Consider the following 15,638-nt stretch of genomic DNA (forward strand, 5'->3'; position numbering starts at 1 on the left):
CCCAAATCCACGTAAGTTCCAAAGCAAAATAGAACTTTAGAGATATAATGGTATGTCCTCCAGAGTTTTATGTTGAAGTAATGGCAGAGCAACTTACAGGCTAGTGTGGGCAGTTGCCCCCACTAGCTTCTTAATTTTCTTTCATTATATTGTTTAATATTTACTTTGTTATACATGTAAGTGCTCTTTTAGGTATGAAAACCTGTAAGTCAGTGCTCCTTTAAATTTTTTTTCTGGCTCCGCTGCTGTGTCGAATGCGTTTTTTTTGTTCGGTAAAGGCTAAAATAACTTAATTGCATGTAGATTTTATACTAAAGGCGTGGATCAAGCAAAACAATATGACATTCAAGGATGTAAATGGATTATGTGCATCGAGTTAGTGACTGGCTTTTGAATTTTCCAATTGAAATTGAAAACTAAGGATTGAAACTTCAGTAGATAACTTGATTACGTATAAATATCCAAACTTATGCTAAAGGCTCTGATTAAAAATTATTGCAAAAAAAAAAAAAAGATATTTATCAATATTGTACGCACCCAATTGGTGATAAAAGGCTGTTGAACTTGTCCATTGAAAACGGGGAATCAGGAATGGAAACGTCTATAGCAAACTTGACTATGTATAAATATCAAATCTCATATTAACCAAGTCGATTCAATTTGGGACCAAAAGACTGGCATTGATGGACATAATGGGTTATATATACTCATTTAGTAATCGGTTTCAAAATTTGTCCAAATCAAATTGAAAATTAGGAATGGAAACTTCAGTATCTAACTTTATTACTTATAAATTTCGAGCCTTATACGACTCATTTACTACTATTTTATATATGCATTTTATAAATTTTTTAATTTTTTTACTTGAAAGAATTTGGTAAAAATCCAGATCCATATCTAACGGTCGGGAATGACATTGCTTCGGACCTTTTCAAACAAGAAGAGAACATTTTGGGAAATCATTTGACAAGATTGAGAGATCGCCAGGGCGGCCGCGTTTGGGGGACACGGCCAAGTTCACGAATTTCAGGAAAAAACGAGACCGTACGATTCTGGGGGCTGTCTTGACATATGGGAAAATAACGAGGCTATTTTGGTATTTCCACAGGATATAAGCAAACCTCGTCCGGTCGGTCCTGTCGTTGATTGCATGGCAGTCTGCTCGTTTTCAGATAACAGCAAATCCGACGCGCGGCTTTTAGGACGGCTCGCTAAATTCCAAAAGTACCCCGCCGTGGCGTTGTGGTTTGAAGGCCCATTCAGAGTTGATACACACGAATCCAGATCCAGAAAACTATATGAGGCTCTAAGAATATATCGAACCAGAGAAAAATGCAACGTTACAAGCAGAATGAGATAAGGAGGAAAGGTGAAAGAGGGCGAGCCCGGGTTAGATCGATTCACATTGCACTGTTGCGAAAGGATCCATTGTATTGTACTTAGATGAATAACCATTTGTAAAAAAAGATAGCCACATGGTGGTTGGTGTGGGAGTTACCTATATCAAATTCATAAATTAGTTTAATATATATATTAGTGTTTTGATATATTAGATCGTTATATATATAAATGGTCTGAACAAATTAAAGGTATGTCATACCATGCAGGTTGAATCCACGGCTTTGTTTGGCATGCCCAAACATATTTGGAATGGGTCCGATGCAATTGAATCCGTTGACGTCCATACCAACTACGATCCAACAGAATCGGATCCAGTATCGAAAACCTGGACCCGAACTGTCTGTGAAGGGGTTACTTTGGGGATTTAAGGAAGCAAATGGACAAAACGAAGATTTCACGGGGAGCCTAACCGCCAGCGTTGCAGGAAAGCAAAAAAAAAAAAAGAAGAAGAAGAAAGGCACTGAAAGGGAAAAGGAAGAGAAAACGGGGAATGGCGTGCAGGGGAAGCAGCGGAGTTTCGGGTCGGATCACGTGTTCCAGGTGCGGGACCCACAATGTTCGTGCGCGGGCGGGCCCCACCGATTAACCGTGGTTAGCTGCCGCTAAGGGGGGGGGATTGAGGTTAAGAGAGAGAAAGAGGGGGGAGAGTGCCACGTCAGCACCCGACATCGGGGGGGCTGAGGGCAGTGGTGGACTCGTTGTGAGAATATTCAACGGATTTGAGCTCGGGCTTCGAATCCGCCAACGCCCTTTTCATGATAAGCAGAGGGGCTTATGGAATAGGCGGACGTACCTATCAGCTGATAAGTCGGTGACGAGGGGGGTGGGGGGAGGACGCAAGCGCATCGAAGAAAGCGAGGACGAAGACTCTTCTCCCCCTCCCCACCGCACCTTCTCTCTCTCTATATATCAGAACACTGCCTCCCTTCTCGAGTCCTCGGCGACCGCCATTGATGAGGAAGGAGTCTGCAGGCAACGGTTGGTCAACCGGTTACTGTCTCTGAGAGATTGTTTCGCCCGCGAGTTCCTTTCCGTCTCTTTGGCTCTATCTTTTTCTTGTTTGGGGTGAGTTCCCGTTTGATGTTCTCGAATTCCTTGCTGGTTTTCTCTTTCGTTCTTATTTTTGGTGCTTTTGATTCGAGAGCGTACTACGTGGGCTACTTCTCGCCCTCGATTTCGTTGTCTCTTTCATGAAGAGAGAGAGAGAGGAGAGAGAGCGCGCGTGTGTTTTTTTGTAATCTTTTGTTTTGTTTTTGTCGGATTTTCTTGTGTTGTTTTTTTTGGAACCTGGAGTTTGCGGCGGACGTGAGAATTTCGGACACCCTACTAAGAATTGCGGTGTCTGGTTGAGTAGCTTCGGTTTCCGGGTTCCTGGTTTTCGTGCTCTTTTTTTTTTTTTTTTTTTTTTTTTAGTCCCTGAGCGGAATTGGAGCTGTGGAGGAGATGTTGTTTAGGGTTTGTCTTGAGGATTTGTCGTAGGCCAATCTGATAATTAAACTATGCATGCTTAGTTCCTCGCGTTCTTTCACTGGGGTTTTGTTCTGTTTGGTTAAATTTGCTTTTCTTGGTTCAACAGGGAATGACTTCCTGTGGCTGATAAGAGGTCTCCGTCAGCGTTTTTTTTACCTTTTTTAGTATTTTGGTGAGATTTTTTTCTTTTTTTCTGGAGATGTCATCTTTAAGCAGAGAATTGGTGTTCCTCATACTGCAATTCCTCGACGAGGAGAAATTCAAGGAGTCCGTTCACAAGTGAGTGATGTTTTTTAACTCCCCTTTTGCTTTACTACTGATTTTTTCAAAAGGGCTCTGTTTGGGGTTCTTGCATATACATCAAGCAATTGTTCTCAGATGACACTGCTTTGAATGCGTTCCCAGGTTAGAGCAGGAATCTGGGTTCTTCTTCAATATGAAGTACTTTGAGGAGAAAGCACAGGCAGGCGATTGGGATGAGGTCGAACGGTACCTTTCAGGATTCACCAAAGTTGATGACAATCGATACTCGATGAAGATATTCTTTGAAATCAGGAAGCAGAAGTATTTGGAAGCTCTAGACAGGTACATGATATCAAAATTGGCTGTAGAATTGGTTTCTGATTTTTCAATTAGGATTAAGCTTGTTGCTGGTGCTACGGGTTAGTGGTTTGTGCTAATATTCATGCTTGTTCAATCCTGTTCTCAGGCAGGACCGAGCAAAAGCCGTTGAAATTTTGGTTAAGGATTTGAAAGTGTTCTCTACTTTCAATGAAGACCTCTACAAGGAGATCACCCAACTTCTTACGCTGGAAAACTTCAGGTGTTGTACTGATTGGGCTCTAGTTGGCTGTTAATGTCCATCATGGAATATGGAGTCTAGTGAATTGCTAGCTATTTATTGTTTCTCTGTGGTGGTCTAAATTTTGTTTCTGATCCTCTCAAAATCTATGTTACGTCTGTTTTCCTTTTTTGAGAAAGATAATTTGCGTAGACCTGTGATGCTCTTGTGATCCTCTGCTATGTTCTCGTGCAGTTTATTCAAAATAGAATCATGCCCATGACTATGAGTAGGGCCTGTAAGTTGCATAGGATGCTGGGGGATGTTAAACTGAATATCCCAGCAAGATTTTAGTCCAACCAGGATATTCGTACTGTAACTGTCTCTGACTTTGTTCGAGGAAAACAGCACATGGTAGTGTCTGTATTGCTTGTTACTTTTAAAAGCACTTTTAAGTCACTGACTTTATCCCTATCAATGGCTGCAGGGAAAATGAACAATTATCAAAGTATGGCGACACAAAGTCAGCTAGAAGCATTATGCTGTTAGAGCTGAAAAAACTTATTGAAGCCAACCCTTTGTTTCGAGAGAAGCTGGTATTCCCAACACTAAAAGCGTCGAGATTGAGAACCTTAATTAATCAAAGGTGGACACCATACGTTGTAGTATTTCCAATATCCAAAGCTTATTTTCTATTTGATATCTCATTTGGTTATGTGGCATATTAAATAAATTATCTCTCTAATAGCATTGTTGTTTGTGGGATTTTTTCCATTCAACAGCTTTGTTAGTTTCTGTGAATTGATGATTGAACATGAACGTCAATGTGGATAGATTTGGTTTTGATGCCATCAGTTGCATGCAGATTTCTGTGATATTTTTTGGGCTGTTGGACTGAGATATTTAGGTGTTTTTGGCAGTTTGAATTGGCAGCACCAGCTCTGTAAGAATCCAAGGTCAAACCCAGATATCAAAACGTTGTTCACTGACCATTCATGCCAGCCTCCGAATGGTGCTCGTGCTCCAACACCTGTTACAGTTCCTCTTCCTGGGGGGCTCAAGAACCCTGCATACACAGCTCTTGGTGCTCATGGGGTACAGTATTTGAGTCACTTAAGGGTAATTTGTCGTTCATCCTTCATATCCAATATGCAATGACTTTGTCACACTGCAGCCTTTCCCTCCAACGGCAGCCAATGCAAACGCTTTAAGTGGTTGGATGACGAATGCAAATGCTTCTTCTTCTGTCCAGTCTGCTGTTGTTGCTGCATCAGCAATTCCAGTTCCACCAAATCAAGGTCTGTAACTGTATTTTGCTTAAAAGAGTTGTATGCTTGTCCTTGTATGGTCCTTCAAATGATAGAGAAACGTGGCTGTCATCCATATGGACACGAGGTGATGGTCAAAATTTCCCCAACACCGCCATCCTTTCAAATTTCATGCAGAACTATGTGTTTTTTGTTTTTCTAATTATACACGGGATAATAGTGAAGCTTTCAAGTTGTAATTATGGGATTGAAGCTAAAAGGCCCTTCGGGAGATGATCTTCAAGCTTTTCGATTTGCTGTTGATGTATTACATGTTGTGCTTGTTTGTTCTTTAAAGCACTGTCACAGATGAGAAAAACAGGTAAAACGAAAAAAAGGGAAAATTTCCCAATATTTCAAAGATCTCAGAAAAATGCCTTGCAATTTGTTATGATTTTTTCACATTTTTTTATTAAGCTGAGTTTGAGGGCATCATTGTGATTATAGAATTTTCATTAATTTTTCAAAATTTGCCAAAATTTTCCCGAGAAAAGCAATTTTGCCAAAAAAAAAACCCGAGAAAAACCTTGATAATGTTTTCCTGAAACAATATTTGTGACAATGCAGTTTAAACTTTACACGTTTAAAGTTATAATTTGTTCCTTTTTTGGTTGCAACAGTTTCCCTTCTGAAGCGTCCTAGGACTCCTTCAAATGGTCTAGGTGTGGATTACCAAAGTGCAGATTCTGAACAGCTTATGAAGCGGCTGCGACCCGCAGCTGCATCTATTGATGAGGTGAGTCCATTAATGTCCTTCTGTTTTTTCTGAATAAAGCTTTGATATCCTTTTTCCTGGAGTAGTATACTTGCTCTTGTGCCTTTCTCTTGTTTCTTTCACTATGCTGAAAATGTACATATTTAACTTGTTATTTTGTTTCTCTTTTATGGTTCTCTTTGTATAGTTAACCTATCCAGCTCCAGTTTCACAACCATCATGGTCATTGGAAGACCTTCCTAGAACTGTTGCACGTAATATTAGTCAAGGCTCTACTGTCACAAGCATGGACTTCCATCCTACACATCAGACTTTGCTTCTCGGTACAAACTTGTCATAATGTTTTCATAGGTCATATTGTGCTGTTATGGAAAGTTATTCTCATTTACAAGGTGGTTGATCTTCCAACAGTTGGTTCTAGCAATGGTGAAATAACACTGTGGGAGGTTGGTTCTCGGGAAAGGTTGTTATCCAAACCATTCAAGATAAGAGATATGGCTGCATGCTCGTTGCCATTCCAGGTTCTCACCAGACCTTCATATTAGTCATTGAAAGAAGTTCTTATTTATTGGAAATGCTTCATAGTACAACTGGAGTTCATTTATTGAATTGAATGCAATATGAATAAAAACTGGACTTGATTTTTCTTTGATGTATCCCTATCTGCAAGTGTGCTTGTGTGTGTGTGTGATAAAACATAGATTTAAATGTATATTCAGGCCTCGCCATTGTTTGTGAGTAAAAGCACCTGTAGGATGTATAATAGAGCTCTTCCTTTTATGTTGCCTTAGTTTGTGACTGTGTTCCATTTGATTCGTTCCCCTCTTCTTCCTAATTAAACATTTTGTTTTATTACTTGGTTTCGCTTACTTGGCTTAATAATATGCTGTGCGGAATTTTATTCCTCCACTGGTGTTTACAGGCTACAATGGCCAAGGACTTTTCTGTATCTATTAGTAAAGTTACGTGGAGCCCTGATGGTAGTTTGATGGGTATGTGCCCCTTGGTTTTGATATGGCTTTTGTGGGGTCGTCTGCCTCTCATTCTTTGCTTGATATATTTCATCGGTTCTCACAGGGATTGCATTTACAAAGCACCTGGTCCATTTGTATGCCTATCCGGGTCATGCTGATTTGCGACACCATTTGGAGGTTTGTAGTATTAATTTGCTCAAGATGTCTATATACCTTAAGGGATTCACACTAAAAAGATAATCCTTTTTCAGATTGATGCTCACATTGGTGGAGTGAATGATTTAGTGTTTTCTCATCCAAATAAGCAACTCTGCTTTGTAACCTGTGGAGATGACAAATTGATAAAGGTGCATTTTATCACAATCTCACACACTCTGACATTCTCCCCCTGCCGCCCTCCACCACCGCCCCCCCCCTCCCCCACCCCCCAAAAAAAACCCAACCAAACCTCTAAAAGATGAAATAATTTGTAGCAAATTGTTTGTGCAGATATGGGATCTGAATGGCAGAAGACTATATACTTTTGAGGGACATGAGGCACCTGTTTATTCTGTGTGTCCTCATCATAAAGAAAGTATTCAGGTAATTTTTTTCTCTCTTTTTGCTGTAAACAAAAAGATATTTCCTTTATTACCACGATGTCCAATTTACCCTTTAAAATTGCATCTTCTCTGTCAGTTTTTGTGAGGATCAGTCTCCTAATCATGGAAGATTCTGTAATAAATTTGGAAAGTTAAGTTGGGAAATTATTGGGAAACATGATACACAACACTCTTTTAAAGTATTTAAGAACATGTAAATTCTAATTAATATGTAAAATGCTAAATAATTAAGTGCTAGATTCATCATGCTTAGCAAACGTTTCAGAAGTTGTGCATTTGTTCTTGCACACAGTTGATGATTATGTTCGTGTCAAAGTACTTGATGATTAAGAATCTAGCTAACTGGAGTTAAGGAGATAATCACACAAAAAATCACCTTTAGCCAAATGAACTAGCTTGTTGACTGTTCTTTCTGAACTGCAGTTTATTTTTTCAACTGCTCTTGATGGGAAAATAAAGGCATGGTTATATGACAATTTGGGTTCAAGAGTAGATTATGATGCTCCTGGGCGCTGGTGTACAACAATGATGTATAGTGCTGATGGAAGTAGGTAAGTGAAGCATGAGTTATTTATTATTTATTCTGCTGAGGGAAGTGACTTACCTTTGGTAGATGAAAACAATGTTTTATTAATCCGTATCGTCTTTAATCAATTCTTGTTTCCTGTATGCGACTTAGATTGTTTTCTTGTGGAACAAGTAAAGATGGGGAATCATATCTAGTTGAGTGGAATGAAAGTGAAGGCTCCATTAAAAGAAATTATGTTGGATTCAAAAAGAAATCTATTGGTATTGTGCAATTTGATACCACAAAAAATCATTTTCTGGCTGTTGGTGAAGATAACCAAATTAAGTTTTGGGACATGGATCATGTTAACATTCTCACAACAACAGACGCTGATGGTGGACTTGAGGTGAGATTTCATATTCAAATGGTTATTCTGTTTTCTCTTCTAAATTGCATTCTTATGTGATTCTTGGTTCAGAATTTGCCCCGGTTGAGATTCAATAAGGATGGAAGCCTTCTAGCTGTTACTACGGCAGATAATGGCTTCAAGGTACTTGCTAATGCAGATGGCCTTCGGTATCTGCGGTCTATCGAAAACCGTACTTTTGAAGCACATAGGGCAGCCGTTGATACTCCTCTAATAAAGGTTCTATCTCGTTCTACCTCCTTGATTGTTAAGTACATTTGCTTTTAAAAGGGGGGAAGCAAAGGAAGAAAAAATAATGTTATTTGCTTATTTGGCTTCCTCAGCAGGTATCTGGTGCTGCTGCAACTGCAGCTGCAAACATTAGCCCAGTAGTTAGCAGAGTGGATCGACCTGATGGAACTTCCCCTTCTCGCCCTCCTGCTGTTCTTGTATGTGAGATCAAAAGAAAAAAGAAGAGCTCTGGTTATATATCACATTATTATGCAAAATTTGGTTTCCCATTGATTTCCTTGGCTGCTAAGATATGCATGTCTGTCAGAATCCTTGTTTCTAAGTAGTTGATTTCCTCTGTTGTGCAAGTTGGATGATGCTATGACGTCCTTGGCTGCTTGGCAACAGATGTGAACATGATGCATGAGCAATTTTATTGGTTGTGCAGAATGAGATGGAGAATGCCATTTCTTCTTTAAAGTGTTGGTTTATGTAGGAATAAACAAATCCTAATGTAATTTATTTGGGCAAATTGTTTTGCAATTAAATAATTTCATGGTGCAGATGGTGCCCTTGTTTGGTTTATTTATGCCCCTTAGGCTGGAACGATGGCATGCTAGTTCATGTAGCTGACCTTTATAGTAATTTTATGTTAATATCAATATTTTATGAATGTTGTTTTATAATCATTATTGTTATTACAATGTATTATTCAGTCCTAGTGTATTCCTTCGGGATGTATGGAGCAAGGACAAAACATTGGATCCTTTGGGATATGTCTTTTTCCCTTATTAACACTATTTAGTGTATGCATGTGTGTACTTGACCCTGTTCTTGATGCAGAAATTGTAATTTGCAGGTAACCCTAAGTGAAATCGGTTTTTACAAGTTGTAAAATGTCAATGATATTCATTGTTTAACAAACTCTGACTTGCATTAGTTTGTTTTTCTCAATTATGCCTTTTAGATAGAGCTTCCTCATCAAGTTGAAACTACCAGTGCTCCTCAACTTTCAATGGATACTATATGTCTCTACCACAAAAGCATTTTTCTCCTGCAGACTGGAGCCTTGTCCAAGTTGTAGTCTTTTTTTTGTTTGTTGTTTTTTTTATCATCGACAAATTTATCTTTCACATCTCAGAATAATTGAATCCAGTATCGTCCCAAGTTTGTTCATTTTGCTGGAAGACTGGAAGTATATAATTTAACCATTCTTTGTTACGAATTTTTTAAATGTAGAATGGAGTTGAATCAGCAGTAAGGGGTACAGAGAAGCCAAGGGTATTAGATGATATGCCTGATAAAACCAAGACTTGGGAGTTGGCTGAGGTTACTGATCCTGTTAAATGTCGGGTAGTGACAATGCCGGAAAATACTGATCCTCCTGTCAAGGTTTGCATTCTTCTGTTCTGTCATAGCTTTAGCACATCAGTTACCAAGTTCAAAATAGTCTTTTAATGGAGGAAATATGCACAGGTATTACGACTCCTTTATACTAACTCTGGCGTCGGCCTATTAGCACTTGGGTCAAATGGAATCCAGAGACTCTGGAAATGGGGCCGATCTGAGCAAAATCCAAGTGGGAAGGTTTGTATGGCCGATCCATCTTTTTTCTCAGTTTTGCATTGGATTTTTTAGAGATATCTTCTTTGAAATTCTGCACCGGAAAATTGTTACTAAACTTGTGCACATGTGAAAAGGCTACCGCCAATATTGTTCCTCAACATTGGCAACCAAGCAGTGGCCTTCTGATGACTAACGATCTCCCAGATACCAACACTGAAGAGGTAGTTCCATGTATAGCACTCTCAAAGAATGATTCGTATGTGATGTCAGCATCAGGCGGGAAAGTGTCACTTTTTAACATGATGACATTTAAGGTAAAATAAAAGGGAAAAAATGGCCGATTTCTAACTTCATCCCTCTGGTCCTCTGTATGCAGCTTAGCTGACTTTGTTGTGCAGGTGATGACAACATTCATGGCACCTCCTCCAGCTTCAACATTTTTAGCATTTCATCCTCAGGACAATAACATAATAGCGATTGGGATGGAAGATTCAACAATTCATATATATAATGTTCGTGTGGATGAGGTAGACTTACAGGGTCATCTACTATGTGGCAGTACATTCCATGGCTGTTGGCAAGATTGATGATGCATTATTAATGTGTGTGTTGTGTAGGTTAAGACAAAATTGAAGGGTCATCAGAAACGCATAACAGGACTGGCCTTCTCCAATAGTCTTAATGTCCTTGTCTCTTCAGGTGCTGATGCCCAAGTGAGTAGTTATATTTTCCGCCAACCCGGTTATTCAATGGATGATTGGTAATTTTTGGAATTGTCTTGTTTATGTAATTTTTCGCGATATACTTAACATGGTAAAAGGACGAGGGCAAGATATTTGTAGATTGTAATGTCTTAGTTGCATTTGGTATATTTCATGACATACCCTTGCAAGGTCTAGTGTGGTTTCTTAGGTGATCATCAAAGTTCTTTTGTTTATTGTAATTTCTTGGTTGCACTCCAGGTACTTCATGACGTACTCTGGAATGTGCAGCATGTAGCTTTCAGCTGGAATTTTCTTTTGTTCTCTTAATGAAACCCAAAAGAGACGTATTTTATTACGAGTAAAGAAACTGACCATTGTCCACAAATCTGTTTCATGTTAAGAAATAAGGTCGTTTACAAGCCTGATTCTTTCATTGCATGTACATGAGTTGCTCTTGTTCTGCTCTTTGCAGCAGGATAATGTGCTGTCTGTCTACTGTGCAAGTCAACTTTCATTGTCATCTTTATGGATCACTAGGTTAATACTTAGATCCACATGTTGAGCAGCCTTTTGTTGGCTTCTTGTTTTTTGGGTTCATACTTCAGTGTTCTCTTGGGGTGCATGTTTCTTCAACTTATGTTATGCACAGCTTCCATCTTGAGTTTGGTCTAGATGCTAGTTTTCTTTTAAAGTTCCTGGTCTAATTAGATCATTCCATCTGTTATTTAGGCTTAACTTTTGCAGGTTGCCATCATTTGTGGAGGTTCTGTTTGTTTGTTGTCCTGTTCCATGCTATCCTTTCCAATTTAAATGTCTTCTGTTTCTGAATGCAATTTTAGGGCTGTTGATTCTCAAACTTCTGTTTTCTTTGGCAAGTTCCCATTAGACTAATGTTTTTGTGCTCTTGGTTGGGGCATGCTCTTTGCAAAGGGAAGTAATGTCAGCCAGCCAAAAGAAAATAGTTTGATTGTCTTATTTTTCCTTCGCGTTGTATAGAAGATCTCTTAGTTTGATTTGTCTGATGGGTACACCAGCAAGCAAACAAAACCCTCTAAGACGTTATCTTGGCAGCTTTGTGTTTGGAACACAGATACATGGGAGAAGCGAAAGTCAATCATGATTCAAATGCCAGGGGGAAAGGCATCTGGTGGGGACACAAGGGTTCAGTTCCATTCTGACCAGACCCGCTTGTTGGTGGTTCATGCGACTCAGCTTGCAGTTTATGACATCTCCAAGTTGGAGCGCATCAGACAGGTTGGTGTGCGAAAGAGTGTGTTTCAATGATAGTAAACTGGTTGAGTGTAGATTCTTATGCTTTGGTCCTTCGTGCAGTGGGTGCCTCAGGATCTTCTAGCTGCTCCTATTTCCTCTGCTGCATATTCCTACAACAGCCAACTTGTTTTTGCTTCTTTCTGTGATGGAAATATTGGTGTATTTGATGCTGAATGCTTGAGACTGAGGTGCCGCATATCTCCATCTGCATATTTGTCCTTGACGGCAACAAACAGGTAAGTTTTTGGCTCCCCACTTGAGAGCATGTGCGGCAGAGCTACCTACCAAGTGCAATTTTAGCATCCTCTGGTAACTTTTGGCTGGTCTCTCATGATTTCCTCGTCTAGACTCTGCAAATACTCGATGCTATTCATGTACGAGTGTGTTTATGTTCTTGGGTCAAAACCTTGGAAGATCAGTTTTGTGTTTTCCATGTAGGGAGAGAGAGAGAGAGAGAGAGAGAGAGAGAGATTGGCTCAAGAGGTGAATTTATCTTTCCAAGAGATTCAGACGTGTGGCCTGAATCAAGTAGACTTGGTGTTAACCGGTTAATCTTTAAAAGTTTTCTTCATTTACAAAGAAAAGTCTCGTGTTCTTTCCTTTTAATTCTAATTGGTATCTATACCCGAAATAGTTGTCCATTCTCCTTCCAAATTGTCCCAAATTTGTATTAGGGTCAACATGCCGTTATAAAAGTGGAATATGCTTAATTTATTGTTAGTACTAATGCTGTTCACGTTGACTAAGGATGTGGTTGCCTATGGATTATCTTTTTGTCTTTTAACCAACATCCAGAGCTTTCGTCCTAAGCTGGTTGTCAGATTCTACTTTCTCAGTTCCGTTTTGAATACTCAATCTGCCTATCATGAACCATATTTTATACGTGTGTGTTAAATGGCTTTTTTTTTTTGCGCCGAGCTGACTCAAAAAAATGTGATATCTTATTGCAGCTCAATGGCGTACCCTCTTGTGGTTGCCACACCCCCATTCGAGTCAAATCAATTTGCTGTAGGGTTGACAGATGGAGCCGTTAAGGTGATAGAGCCATCTGAATCGGAAGGAAAGTGGGGAACATCACCTCCTGCAGATAACGGGCTGCCAAATGGTGGGTTGGTTGCTCAATCCGCAATCAGTAGCCAAGCCTCTGAGCAGACTTCAAGATGATAATGACATCGTGTATGTAATTTTCCCTTCGAATGCGGTCTGCACCTGTGGTTACTTACCTTGTACAATAGCAGTAGGTTACCTTCTTTTAACCTTTGATCTGAAAGTCAGGATAGAGAAAGGGCCAAGGAAGTGAGTGATTAACAGATTCGTCTTCTATTGATGATGTGATTATTTGTTGCTGTCTTGTCGGTGTCTTGTCCAGTGTTCCTTAACTGTACATTGTTGGTCCTTTGATGTGGCATTAATCTTGAATCACATACAAGTTTTGGTTTACCATCTGAACGTGAGATGCCATACTTTTTCCTATACTTTCTTGTCAATATGTTCTTACTAAACGCTGGACTACACTGCGGTGAACGTAGGTTATGCATAAAGAGGATTCCCTCCAGATTTCTCACCTCGATCATCTCAGGGCAAGTCCTGTTTCTGAATTTTTTCACCTTATGGAGGATGACCGTACAGAAAATATTTGGAGGAGGCAATGGAAAGGAAAAGTGTGAACCTCCCTGGACGTGGAAGAAGTATTATTTCATGGTAGAAGTAATGAGCAAGAGCGGCCGGGAAGCAGCAGGTTTCATGAGAGGACGAAGTGAAAAAAGCAGTTCGTCTTGCTTGATTGTCCGGACCCTGCGTCCCAAATGGCGAATAACGTTTCATGAAATTTATTCACGGCTTACTGTGTAATACCCCTTTGTGAAGAACGATGACCTGTTTTTGGTTGGGTGACGAGAGTCCCATTCATCCGGCTTGAGATTCTCAAGCACAGCTTAAGTTGGATTCTGAATTGAATTGGTGTCTATTCATCTCCAATGGGGTCGGCGCCAGCCTCTAATTTGAATTGTCAATGCATCGATCTCTTGTATGCAAAAGAAACGACATCAATATACAAATTGACATCGATCTCTTGTATGCAAAAGAAACAACATCAATATACAAATTGAAGCATAGCAGATGCTCAGATGCTGCTTACAGACACAGAAAAATATGAGACCTTAGGCTCTCTTCCAAGGCGGTAAGAATCCTCCTCTTACTTATCTAAGAAGCAAAAAAATTTGTATATTTATTTATTTAAATTAAAATTTATTTAAAAATAATTAAGGCACTAGGGTTTCACGCACTGCGTAGAATTGGTAATGCAAGCTGATCTTTATAACGGTGTGCCTCATCGAACAGATTCAGTTAATCAGGAACCTTTTCGGTGGCAAGATGCCATAAATTTCGGGAGCTTGCAATAATGAAGTTGCAATAAGTTTTTTCTTCTTTTTCAATCAATTGAAGTCAGATTGTTTCACCGAGGTCCGGTCGGGTGAACTTCAATAATCAGGGCAAATTCTTTTTTAAAAAAAAATCTATAGAACCGCCCAAAAACAATAAGCAAGGTCATTAAGATTAATTCAATTCATACTAGTATGGGCTAATGTAAATCAATTAAGACAGTGTCTTGTTGTTTTCCGTATGTACAAACGTAGAATAAGCTGGGTATATAATTTATGAGCTAATGTGCATTTCTAAACAGATTTTTTTCCGGCGCCGGAGGACCGGAAATGCTGTAAATGACGGTGGGGTGAATCAAGCATTTAATAAAATCATGAAGGAGAATCAAGTTCTATTGGGGGCGAACCGGTTTACTTTGTGTTTTGTTAACACGGACAATTAATTACATTAAAACAGTTAAACGAAAGAGGACAAAAATAAAGATCCATGGCCGATCCGGACTTGAGGAAGTGAGCCATCAGTTGATATAGAACCCTATGCTATGAAATCAATCACTTTCAATTAAGCCCGTCTGTTTTCTTTACTAGGTAATAGATCCATTGTTTTTGTAATGTTTATTCGGAGGAAACTGCTTTTGGCATAAAACCCCAATGTTATGTCCTTATACTTTTAAGGTTTTAAGGTTTTGGTTTTGTTTTAGGGTTTGGGTAGAGAGACCATACATACATTAACTTGGGTGTCGCGTTCGCCATCGTTTAGAGTAGGGGTGAACAAGAGTCTCGTTAAAGCTTGGCTCACGAACGAGTTCGAGCCAAATCATTTGCTTAACGAGTTGAGTTCGAGTTCATGAGTCGACTCGTTCAAATAATCAAGTTGAGTTCGAGTTCAACACGTAACTATCGAGTCGAGCTTGAGCCTTAATCAAGTTTGTTAAGCCTTAATCAAGTTGATATATTCAAACGAGTTTACGAGTTTGTGAGCCTTAATCGAGTCGAGCTCGAGCTCAACACTTAACGATGAATATCAATTCTATTTAAACAAGTTTGTCGAGCATTAATCAAGTTGAACTTGAGTTCAACACGTAACTGCTGATTCGAGCTCGAGCTGAGTCGCACTCGAGTTCATGAATCGACTCGTTCAAATAATCGAGTTAAGTTTGAGCTCAACACGTAACTGCCGATTCGAGATCGAGCCTTAATCAAGTCGATATATTCAAATGTGTTTACGAGTTTGTCGAGCCATAATCGAGTCGAGCTCGAGCTCAACACGTAACTGCCGAGTCGAGGTCGAGCTACTTCCGTCGAGCTATTCTCGAGCTT

The 15,638-nt window shown here is 39.6% G+C and overlaps 1 protein-coding gene across 2 annotated transcripts; it reads left to right on the forward strand.

Annotated features, from left to right (window-relative positions):
* Positions 1-2,255: 2,255 nt before the first annotated feature.
* On the forward strand, positions 2,256-13,377 carry LOC116254261 (protein TPR1-like). Of its 2 annotated transcripts, none has more exons than XM_031629521.2 (26): positions 2,256-2,466; positions 2,978-3,150; positions 3,277-3,456; positions 3,581-3,694; positions 4,140-4,298; positions 4,573-4,747; positions 4,827-4,950; positions 5,580-5,695; positions 5,862-5,997; positions 6,086-6,195; positions 6,597-6,666; positions 6,752-6,825; positions 6,900-6,995; positions 7,138-7,230; positions 7,674-7,801; positions 7,930-8,164; positions 8,237-8,404; positions 8,509-8,613; positions 9,635-9,787; positions 9,872-9,982; positions 10,096-10,275; positions 10,360-10,488; positions 10,579-10,674; positions 11,737-11,919; positions 11,998-12,173; positions 12,888-13,377. In XM_031629521.2, exons 2-26 carry the CDS (start codon positions 3,071-3,073, stop codon positions 13,099-13,101), a joined length of 3,405 nt encoding a protein of 1,134 aa, XP_031485381.1. In that variant the 5' UTR covers positions 2,256-2,466; positions 2,978-3,070; the 3' UTR covers positions 13,102-13,377. The 2 variants fall into 2 exon arrangements, with proteins under 2 accessions (XP_031485381.1, XP_031485383.1); XM_031629523.2 differs by having other exon boundaries at positions 8,512-8,613.
* The last annotated feature ends 2,261 nt before the right edge of the window (positions 13,378-15,638 follow it).

The sequence above is a fragment of the Nymphaea colorata genome, chromosome 5 (genome assembly GCF_008831285.2).
Source record: "Nymphaea colorata isolate Beijing-Zhang1983 chromosome 5, ASM883128v2, whole genome shotgun sequence".
Lineage (NCBI taxonomy): Eukaryota > Viridiplantae > Streptophyta > Magnoliopsida > Nymphaeales > Nymphaeaceae > Nymphaea > Nymphaea colorata.

Excerpts from the sequence above, each read along its gene's own strand:
- LOC116254261 (XM_031629521.2), top strand. The coding sequence starts at position 3,071 with ATGTCATCTTTAAGCAGAGAATTGGTGTTCCTCATACTGCAATTCCTC. Across the intron at positions 4,299-4,572 it reads AGAACCTTAATTAATCAAAG|TTTGAATTGGCAGCACCAGC; the intron begins GTGGACACCATA and ends TGTTTTTGGCAG. Across the intron at positions 9,788-9,871 it reads ATACTGATCCTCCTGTCAAG|GTATTACGACTCCTTTATAC; the intron begins GTTTGCATTCTT and ends AAATATGCACAG.